At 42.1% G+C, this 11,553-nt stretch overlaps 1 protein-coding gene across 2 annotated transcripts in view; it reads left to right on the forward strand.

The window, feature by feature from the left end:
* ZNF652 (zinc finger protein 652) overlaps positions 1 to 11,553 on the forward strand; it is a 53,709-nt gene that overhangs the window by 24,518 nt on the left and 17,638 nt on the right. For both annotated transcript variants that reach the window (XR_012898029.2, XM_075911380.2), the window contains exons 2-5: positions 1,928 to 3,077; positions 9,324 to 9,471; positions 10,207 to 10,322; positions 11,021 to 11,165. Coding sequence is in view for 1 of the 2 variants with exons in the window: in XM_075911380.2 (XP_075767495.1) it covers positions 2,148 to 3,077; positions 9,324 to 9,471; positions 10,207 to 10,322; positions 11,021 to 11,165 (1,339 nt within the window). In the remaining variant the exon portion in view is untranslated. The remainder of the gene's footprint in view (positions 1 to 1,927; positions 3,078 to 9,323; positions 9,472 to 10,206; positions 10,323 to 11,020; positions 11,166 to 11,553) is intronic.

Below are 11,553 nucleotides of genomic sequence, written 5' to 3' on the forward strand. Positions count from 1 at the left end.
GTGAGACTCATGCATATGAACATTAATAGAATTTCCTTTGGCACATAATCAGTTTGCATTCTACCACAACCTGGAGGGTAGAAGAGGGAGGAGGCTGCATAGAGATGCTTTCTCAGTTGTTCGACAGAACTTTCCTGTCTGGTGACACATCTTATCTAGGCTGGCATATGTACAGAATTCTTCATGGCCTTTTTGATCTGAGATGTTCTTGTTCTGGTGTAACTTTTTTGCAGCACATTGAAATTGTCTACTTGGTGTTACTGAGCACGGCAGTGAGTTTGATGACTTAAAGTTGACCTGCAAAAGGGAGAAATAGGCTCCGAGCCTCTTTGGCTTCTTTTGATACAGATAGAAGATTTGAAAAGATTATATGCCCACCTTCCTCCAAAAATACTTTGTATTTATCTTTGATAAATCTGAAATATTTGTATTTATCTTTGATAAATCTGAAATATTCGATTCTCAGGTTTTGTTGGAAGATCAGTTTAGATGTAGTCTCACATGAGCATTGCAAGATTTCTCAGCCCTTACTTGTGTGCTGAATCTTTAACCAAACTACACCGGAATGAAAATCACTTCCCCTCTCAAGTGATTAGGTTTAATAACATGACTCTGCCATCCTGTCAGTTTTCCACCTTTCCATAGACCTCCAGGAAAACAGAGTACATCACTCGTCAATTTTTAAGGCAAAAGATAAACAGAAAACAAACATTTTGGGGGTGAAGGAAAGAGGTTTGAGGAAGGCCATCATTCAGGATGCCTTTAGACATAAGTTTAATTTAGAAAGATACCCACCATCTTTTTTTATTTATTGTGCATGGCCTTTATCACAAATTGTCGACTATAAGCTATGGATCTAATGCAGGCATGGGCAAAATACAGCTTGTGGGCCAAATCTGGCCTGCCAAGCCACTGGATCTGGCCCACAGATGCTTGCCTCACTTCACCTGCACGCAGCTCAGAAATGCAGCTGTGGGGCAGTTTCACTTTAAAAACTAAGACCAGAGGAAAGGGGAGGAAAGCTTTAGGATCTGCTTCCACCCCCAGCACGATTCCATTGGCTGGCTTCTGGCCAAAAACTGGCCATTGGGAACTACCTGTTTCAATAGCAGGCAGCCACAAAGCACAAAGGGCTTGCAGTGATTCATAGAGTACATTGCTGCAGCCTGTGCAGAGGTGGGGCAGGCAGGGAGGCTAATTCAGGAACTGGCTGCTGGCTGGTAAGTCTCCTTGCCAGAGCCTGCCTCTGGCTCCGCAGCCCCTCCTTTCTCTACCCTTATGCCTCCTACTCCACATACCCAAATCCTCTGTCCCCCTCTTGCACCCATACCCCCTTCCAGATCTGGCACCCCAATCCCCTACTCCAGATCACAGTCCCCTCCTTCCCTAGCTCACAACCCAAACCCCTGCACCCCGCATACCCCAATTCCGTACCCTAGGTCACAGTCCAGCCACCCCAGTCCAGTGCCTCAGGTCACAACTGCTTTCTTCACCCAAACTCCCTTTACCTCACACTCCCTTCTTCACCTAAACTCCATCTCAGACCCCACACCTCTTCCATTAATATCGTGGAAGAGTGCAGCCCTTGACCACTTTCCAAATTCTTGGAGTGGCCCCCCCATCAAAAATTATTGCCCACCCCAATCTAATAGCATGGTCCAGTTTATTTTAGATTTTGAATGGTCTCCTCTCTCACGGTCTGCTGAGTTCTACTTAGTTGCCAATAATTAGTGGAATTAAGACTTTTTTGATTGTCAGTATGAAGAATAGACCAGTAACCATAATGAATAATTAAGAGTTGATATGGGAGATCCTGTTCTCTGTAAATTGTACATAAGGAAAGAAAACAAGGAGTTTAGAGGATAAATTTCTTCAATTGTTTTTAAAAACACTGACTTAATTTTCTCCATTTTTTTTTTTTTTGTAGATAAAATGTTTGGAGATTGGTTGGCTACTTTCTTCAGAAGAATATTTACTACTGCTCTGCTTTTGCCATAATACCAGAATTCTGTGATTCAAGCTTCAGTGCTAAACACCAGGAAAAATCATATTTTAGTCTTTCTGTCTAGATGGAACAGGCATCGTTCTTGAAAACTCATCATTTTTCACAGCTACTTACTTGATTTTTCTGGGATCAAAGGTGCTCAATGAACCAGGGCCACCCCCCAATGAGTCAAACAGCCAATTCTTGCCAACAGCTGATTGAAAACTGTGCCGGGCAGGTGGCAGGGATGGCGCAAGAGGAAAGCCGTCGTGGTCAAGTGCCACCCACATTTTATCATGCTGCCAGTCAGGAACTTGATCTGTCCACCAAAGTATACAAAAGAGAGTCAGGAAGCCCTTACTCTGTGTTGGTGGACAGCAAAATGGGTAAACCACATCTCCATGAACGGGAGGAGCAGCCATATTTCAGGGAGAACAGATCGGTGGGAGAGGTCCGGGCTGTGAAAGAAGATAGAGAGAACTCTGACGACTCTGAGGAGGAAGAAGAGGAGGAAGATGAAGTGACTTACAAAAGGGAGCAGATTATAGTGGAGGTAAACCTTAACAACCAAACATTAAATGTTTCAAAAGGGGAGAAGGGTGTCCCCTCCCAGTCCAAAGAGACTGCTGTTCTTAAGACCAGCAGTGAGGAAGAGGAGGGTGACAGTGGGGAAGAGGCCACTGAAGACAGTAATGATGATGAGGAAAATGAGAGGCAGAAGAAAAAAGAGAAAAGAGTGGAAAAAGTTAGTGTTACCCAAAGGAGAACAAGGAGAGCTGCATCTGCTGCAGCGGCCACAACTTCCCCTTCACCCAGAACTACAAGGGGCCGTAGAAAGAGTGTGGAGCCCCCCAAGCGTAAGAAGAAAGCTGCAAAGGAGCCCAAGGCACCTGTGCAGAAATCAAAGTGTGAAGAAAAGGAGACTTTGACCTGTGAGAAGTGCCCCAGGGTGTTTAACACACGCTGGTACCTGGAGAAGCACATGAACGTCACTCACAGGCGTATGCAGATCTGCGACAAGTGTGGGAAGAAATTTGTTCTAGAAAGTGAGCTGTCCCTTCACCAGCAAACAGACTGTGAAAAAAACATTCAGGTAGGTTAGTTCACCTGCTTGCCAGATATCCACGCCTTCTGGTGTGCCCCGGATACAGCTAGTGGACACTTCAGAGAGGGAAATCTTTTTATGGAGACAAGGTCCCAACCAAGATCTACCTCTACCTGTCAGCATTTCTTGGTGTCTGCCAGAGGAAATAACTTGTTAGGGACCAGAGGGTGCCCCATGTGCTATTTTAGCAGAGTTCTTGCTAGGATGAATCAACACTGTGGGAAGATGCCAGACCAGTTTTTAACAAACACCAGATACAAAAATAATGGGTTGAATACGTGTCTGCAGTGCATCACTTTGTACAAAATAGGACCAGATTTTTCAGAGGTGCTGACCACTTGCAGCTTCCAGTAGCTTCAGACAAAGTTTTGAATGCTCGGCACCCTTGAAAATCAGGCACGTAAATGCGTAAAGGTAAGAATTTCAGGGGAGAACAAAATGATGACAAGTGTTAGGAAAACAGCAATGTGTAGCATGTTGGCTATGAGACACAAGTGACCTAGAAAAATTGTAACACCTTCAAGATGTGAAGAGTGTTAATATGTCACCTTGCTTTCTGGGTCACATTAAGATGATGACTGTGTCAAGTGGATTTGATTTAAATGGTATTTGTATACATGTGTGCAGATAAGTGGAAATCCTTCTAATGAATGCTAACAGTGAACCTGATCATAAAGCTGCTCATTTCTGCAGTACTACAAAATCTGAATAAATAATAGATTAGCCTTTTAAATTTGCTGTTGGTCTGCATTTCACCAGGAGGTTTGCCATTTTTAGTTATACACTCAACCAGGGAAATCTTTACTGAGAGTCATTTTACATTTAAATTATGGAACACAATTTCTGAGCTTTTGACTTATCTTGGGTAACTTAGTCTCTGCTCATAGGTATACATGTTATCTCATAACCATGAACATTGTTTTATTTGGTGATTTGTCTTGCTTTGTTGCCTTGTTAAAAAAAACAACACAGTGCTGCATCCTAGTGGTGAATATGCTGGAATTCAACTTTAAGGTAGTTGAAATATTAAAAGGCAGAAATACCACCAAGAGAAGAGGGCTTTTGCTTAAGAATATTTATATTTGGCTGAAATGTGCCAAGATATTGGCGTACTCCAGAATTCTGAAAATAATCCTCGGTATGAAATGTGGACTCTTGCCTAAAATGGATTTTAATTTTTGGTAAAGCAGACAATTTTTTACCTATACTGAGGATTTGCTTAGAAGTCTCTCAACAGCTTTCCCCTTTTATTTTAAATTGTATTTATGGAACTTGTATTGGTGTGCAGTTCATTTACACTGTTAATAAACTATAATAGAAAATACTGACTATTTAGGGGAAAAGTAGTAAGTTTAAAACAAGTGCAGGCGTTCAAATTTTTTGAAGTATATTTCAAGTGACATTTCTGACTGAACTGTTTTACGTTAGGTTTCAGCTCATAGGAAGGAGATGAAAGGAAGGAAAATTATTTATTAGCTTTTATTGAGCACTTCAGTAGATCTCGGGTCACTTTACAAAAAGATCAGGGTCGTGATCTCCATCTTACAAATGGGGCAGAGGTGAAGTGACTTGCCGAAGGTCAGTCAGCAGACCAGTGGTCAAAGCAAAAAATAAAACCCAAGTTTCCTGGAACCCAGTCCAGTGTTTTATCCAGTAGGTCACAGTGGACTTTAAAAATTAAGATAACAATGGGTTAGGTCTTGAGCCACACATGTTCTAGACTAGTTTTCACTCCCAAGTGTAAACTGTTTCTACATTTAGGAGTAGCCCTGACTCAGCCACTGGTGGCTGGTATGTAGTGTAGTACAATGGTACTGATTCTTAAAGGTAGAGTGGGCAAGTCTGTATTTGCCCCAGTACAAATATGGATAAACCTCAGTTGATGTAGACCCACCTTATGTCCTTGTCTACAATAAGGGTCAGGACTTATGCAGCTACTCTCATTGTTGGCCATACCTGGCTGAGTCAGAATTATTTCTGAGAGACCTCAGGGCTTGAGCATGGATACAAAGTAGATTCTGAAGCTAAAGTTGCTGTAAAACAACTGGGCATGAACTGTTAATGACAAGACAGGGTACCTAACCAAACATCTAGGAGCCAGCCGTGTAAAGAAGTGGCTTAGTATAAAGCCATTTTATACCTGGGGATTTTGGTGTGTGCGTGTTTTGTTTTGTTTTTTAAGTTTGCAGTCTATACTAATTCAGTTATGTTAACATCTGTGGAAGCCCTAGTGTAGGCAAAACAGCAGCAGCCTAAGGTATTTCTACCACTGTCAAATAAACCTGATTCTCAACAAATTTAACTGATGTGGTAAAAGCTTTGGAAGCCCCTGGAGCCTTCTAAGGTTTTTATTGATGCTGTTAAACAGGTGCTGTTGAACCAGTGACATCACCAGTCGGATTTTTTCCAAAAATACCTCTAAGTAGACAATAGTCTAGGAAAAGATAGACCTTTCAGTTTACCTAGAGTAGATCAGAAAGAAAAAAGCCAATAAATATCTCTAGCATCAGTTAGTGCTTATTAAACACTATGGATGTGTCTTTATGTCATCTGAATAGAAATGTAAACAACATTGCCATTGATAAGTGTTTGGGCATGCAGGTATGTGAAAGTTATCAACATTCTGCTGCATCCTTATTGGTTACATAGATAACTTTTTTAATGTGAGCCAAATGTAAGGCCTTGTGTATGCTGGGTTTTTAGCCACTTGTACAGTGCCAGATTCCTAACATGGATATGACTTACTCTGGTGCAAGGCATTTTGCACTACTTTACCTTAGTCCAGGGTAAATCAGCCCACTCCTAAGGCCTGCTTTATGCCTGTGCAAAGTATCTGTGTTGGGAGTTTGTAATGGTTTAGCTGTATTGGTCTACCTACATTCATGCAAAACTTCCTCCTGTAGCAGTCCCTTAGGCACTTCTGCCCTTGCCCAAAAGGGAGAGGGAAAGAGGAGAATGTATTTTCTCTCCAGTATCAAAAGCCTGAGAATCCAAAAACTGTCTCCCAGAACTTCATGGGTGCCTGACTTTCTTCAGATTCTCCTTGTAAACATCTACTATGAAATATACTTTGTCAGTGCTAAAACTTTCAGCATGTTAAAAATTAAACTTTGGAAACAGCTTTTAAAAAAATTAGATTGGGATGGCAGTGAAGTGGGGGTAGAGTTGCATAATATAGTTCTAGTATACCAAGTAAGATATGGAGCCTTGTCTAGAACAAAACTCATGTGACTTGATTGCATAAGTGCCAGTTGGACTGATGATAATGGCTCTTCTGTCATAAATCTAAATATAGCTCTATATGATGGATTGTAACCATTCCAAAAGAGCCTTTGTGTTCTGTTGGATAACTACCTTTTCAGAATTAGTGCCTTTACAAAGGTATTTATTGTTCTGTTAGTATATACCCAGACATTAAATCAGTGTACTGGTAATCCAGATTACTTTCTGTTGATTGCTCATGGAAATGCTGGATTTCCAGTTCCCAATGGCTGACTTTGTCTTAAATCAAATGATCACTTTTTAGTACTGCTTTTACTCTCTAGGGTTTTTACACCATGGACTGCAGTTTGTTCCTGACATCTCCAAGTAGCTCCTTTTGAAAGGAGAAGGATCTTCCTGGTGGCATTGTGGTATGCAGACTCCCAGACCAGCAAAGGTTGGGTGCATTGAGGAGGTAGTATGACTTTCCCATGAGGGGGAAGAAATACTTCCTGTTGAGAGGAGTGGCACTGTCTGTCCCCTGGAAACTTGTCCCCAGCTCACTTTGACTTGAGCAGGATGAATGACAGCCAGGAAAGATATTAAAATTTGTAGAAAATTTCCCTTTCATTGCTACATCAAGTTTCACAACTGTTACTCTGCAATGTATACAATTGTACACTTTTTAGAACTGGGTTTCTTATTAATATTTTTTCTGAAAATGGGGTGTATATGAGATGTTTGTCTTTGATCCTGTCTGGAGACTTCATGTTAATGCTGGGGTTGGGATTTGAATTGAGAGGTCATGTACTACTTATTTCTCTATATAAAATGATCATGAAGGCAAGGCAAATAAGGTTCTTGGTTTAGAAGTAGTCTGTCTCCGTGAGTTAGTAGTGTATTAGCCTTTCACTTCTGTATAACTGGGTTTAAATACTTGCTTAATATACTTGTTTAGTGTTTTCCTGCATGCAAGTGCAATAAAAAATTAACTATTCCTCAACACCCCTGCAGGTAATACCAAAATTTTGCAGAGGAGGAAAGTATGACACACAGAGGTTAAGTTATTTGTCCAAGATCAGTGTTCTTGTACAAGCCTGGATTAGAACTCATGACTCTCTGGAATCCAGCTGTGTGGATTAGGTAATTAGTAAAAATAACCTTAGTATGTCTTTACTAGGTATATGAGGGGGTAACCGGTTATCCGGTAAGCATCACCCTTAATGGGTGACACTTACTGGGTAACTATTAATTGGTTAACCAGGAGCAGCCCCCTGAGGGTTGGGAGCTGGCAGCTCCCTCCCTGCCACTTCTGTTCACTGCTCCCCCTCTGTGAGGCTGCCAACTCCTGGCCCACATGGACCACGGGGCTGAAGCAGCATCTGCCCACACGCAGGGGCTGCTCTAGCCCGGCTGTGGTGGGCAGGAGGGGGCAGTCCAGTCCAGTGGGCTAGAATGGCCCCCTCCTGCCTGCCCCTGTTTAATTAGTTAACTGGTTAAACTTAACGTTTTACCCATTAACTAATTAAACAGAATTTTACACCTCTAGTCTTTACTCCTTATCTATCCACCTCATAAAACTACAACACGTTTGGCAGTTCCTGCTCAATGAAGGTTCAAGATTGGAACAGCACTGTCCAGAAGTGCAAGAGGTCAGGGTTAAGGTGCTTGCATGATGCCTTCCAACCGTCAAATTTGAAGGGCCTGGAGTTCCAGAAACAGGGAAATCTGGCCATGTATTTCTGTCTCCTTTAGGCTTGTTGGAAAGGAAGCTCTGACATTAAGATGTTTCTTCCTATATAGTTCTGCTTCCAAGAAAAGTAGAGCCATTCCAAGAGTTATGCAAAGCCTACAAGTTTTCTTGCTCTTTGGCACAGAACAAGAACCCTGATATGGACATTCTAAACCTCTCCTCCCAGTACTATAATCTGAACAATTCAGCCTAATTTGTCTACATTAGCAAGTTTTGTCATGAAAAGCTGCCTTCTGATGACAAAACACTGAGAGTGTACACACTACAATGCAACTTTTATAGGGAAAAAGTCTCCATTTCAGCAACCAAAATCTTTTACCCCTACAAGACACTTTTTTTTTCCATTTCCCCTTCCTTTGTTGACAAAGAGCCAGCGTGGACTGTTCGACAAAACAAACATCAAACTGGCTTCTACCAGTATCCCACAATGCCTGTCTTGGTTCCTCTGCTCAGTGTTTTGATCTCTGCTGCTCTGCAGGCATGTGCTCCTCCTCTTTCAAAGCACCAGGAAGTATCTGAGAGCTGAGTGTGTTACTCCCTTTAGGGAGCAAACTATTGGACTGCTCCCTCCTACGCCTCTGCACTGGGAACACAATGGCAGGCTGATGGTTGCTGCTGGGGGAGGGGAACAGATTGCTATGCTGCTTAGACATTCCTCAGCAGGGAACGCTCACAGAGCTACTCATGATGTCGCTCCCAGCAGCTGAGGCGGCTATGGGAGAACTCAGAGGGAATCTCAAGATGCAATTAGCTCAGTCTTCCTACAACACTTCACCATAGAATACATATTCCCAGTGCATTGCTCCCACTGTCTATGATTGTGCCTCCAGTGTGGATGTAATCTGTTAACAAAAGGAGTAAGTATGAACCCCCTCTGGCGAGTTTTGTTTTGTCAGCTTCTGGATGTCAGCATAAGTTTTGTCCACAAAGCTTCTTAGTGTTCACTAAGCCGTGAGCTCGCACTATAGAGTCCACCGGGTTTTATAAATAGGATAATCGTAGCTGCATTGCTCTTGAAACTTCAGCAGATGGCACCAAACTGCAAGTGTGTTAACCTCTGTTCCCTCATTCCGCTACACTTTGGTCTGTACTCCTTGTACGTGTATCTAAATTTTCCAACTTCTTAAAGTAGTAAATATGAGCTGAAGTACATGCTGGGATTCTGACTGCCTTGCTTGTTTTGGGGACGTTCTTCCTGGAGCAAGTTCTGTGCCTTCTGCATACTTGTGGCTTTGAACGTCTTTATGAATTAAGCTTCTTTGTTTGTCCCATTCATTCAGTGCGTTTCCTGTAATAAATCATTCAAGAAGCTCTGGTCTCTCCATGAACACATCAAGATTGTTCACGGATATGCAGAAAAAAAGTTCTCCTGTGAGATTTGTGAGAAGAAGTTCTACACAATGGCCCATGTGCGGAAGCACATGGTTGGTGAGTTCTTGCTGCTTATGTTTGCTGAGCCTGATACCTTGTATACCTGGTTCTTAACTCTCTCTCTTATGCGTTATATTTAAAATAAAAAAATGATAAGTAACCTCACTTCCTTAGCTTAATCTGTTAGGAGAGGGGAAACTAAAAGGCTACGTCTAGACTGGCATGATTTTCCACAAATGCTTTTAACGGAAAAGTTTTCCGTTAAAAGCATTTGCGGAAAAGAGCGTCTAGATTGGCACGGACGCTTTTCCGCAAAAGCACTTTTTGCGGAAAAGCGTCTGTGCCAATCTAGACGCGCTTTTGCGCAAAAAAGCCCCGATCGCCATTTTCGCGATTGGGGCTTTTTTGCGCAAAACAAATCTGAGCTATCTACACTGGCCCTTTTGCGCAAAAGCTTTGCGCAAAAGGGACTTTTTCCCGAACGGGAGCAGCATACTATTTCCGCAAGAAGCACTGATTTCAGACAGTAGGAAGTCAGTGTTCTTGCGGAAATTCAAGTGGTCATTGTAGACAGCTGGCAAGTTTTTCCGCAAAAGCAAGCGCTTTTGCGGAAAAACTTGCCAGTCTAGACACAGCCAAAATGTATATCCATATAATGCTGGGAACGCTAGATAGAATTCACTGCCACAGTACCAGCTTTTCTCCTCAGGACTCTAGAATGAGAGATTTTGAATGAAGTAATGTTTGTAGCATGTTTAATAACTTTTTTCATAATGTACATGTATGTTTCAGCACATACAAAGGATATGCCATTTACATGTGAAACCTGTGGAAAATCATTCAAACGCAGTATGTCGCTCAAAGTGCATTCCCTACAGCATTCTGGAGAGAAACCTTTCAGATGTGAGGTGAGTTCACCACTTAAATGAAGTACTAAAATGGCACGAGGCATATAATACAAATGTGAAAATGTCTCATCTATATAACTGCATCTAATTAGAGTAAAGCATAGAAAAAATGTACTCACTCTCGGGGAGAGCAGAGCATAAGTGCAAGTAGCAGTAATGCAAAATTGTCAAGAATCTGGTTTGGTTCAGTGCTGCAGCAGGCGAAGCCAGTTAATGTATGTCATTTTCCTCTGCTGAGAGTGCTGTGGGGCAGAAAAGGGGGTATTGGTTTTGGGGGGCAAGAACGTAAGAAGCGCTCTCCCTTTCTTCCAAAACCAGGAATGAAGGAGGGTAGGAAGAAACTTTTAGATCAATTATCCAGATGGCGAGTCATTTTTCATATTATTTCTGGCCATTAGCTATCTGATGAGCAGTTTCAAAGCTCTGATTTTTTTCATAAATCTCTCTAAGGCCATACCTCCTGGGTACACAAGATAATGCTCCTAATGGTGGACTCACCCACCCCTTAAAAAGGGTGGGTGTTAGTGTGTATGCATGTTTCATAGATAATTTAACAGCAGTAGGTTAAAAATGTATCTCTAGACTGAATGTGTTCTTATTGCTGTGTACTGCTTTGCTGGATTTCTATAGAATACGCTTCTGCACCTTCATTACTTTCTTACCCAAGATGCCTGAAAGTCTGCCTGTGTCTCTTGCAGAACTGCGATGAAAGGTTTCAGTACAAGTACCAGCTGCGTTCCCACATGAGCATCCACATTGGGCACAAACAGTTCATGTGCCAGTGGTGTGGCAAAGACTTCAACATGAAACAGTACTTTGATGAGCACATGAAAACACACACTGGTAAGAACATATCTAAGAAAAGTGCACATGCTTCCAGGGCATAAATGTGCCAAGTCTTCCATGTGCATCAGTCTCTCCAAACTTGTGCCTAAAGCCAGATTCAACCCAGATTCATCCAGTAACTCAGTGATACCTAATCTCCTCTCCCACTGCCCTCTATGCTGTATTTCAGCTGTGCAAAAGTGAGAGATTGTGCAGGTTTCTCTTCACGTTACTGTGGTTTGAAGAAGCTCATTACCACAGCTTTTTTTTAAAGGTCCCTTCATGCATCAGACTGTGAAGCTGGGAGAGGAGTTCACAAAGACTAAGGGTTCTTTTGGGAGAGCAGTGTTGCTTGTGTTCTTTTATTTTGTCTATAAATAGGGAAGAATGCAGTTTGCAGTTTGTG

The sequence above is a fragment of the Pelodiscus sinensis genome, chromosome 29 (assembly GCF_052426305.1).
Source record: "Pelodiscus sinensis isolate ZL-2025 chromosome 29, ASM5242630v1, whole genome shotgun sequence".
Classification (NCBI taxonomy): domain Eukaryota; kingdom Metazoa; phylum Chordata; order Testudines; family Trionychidae; genus Pelodiscus; species Pelodiscus sinensis.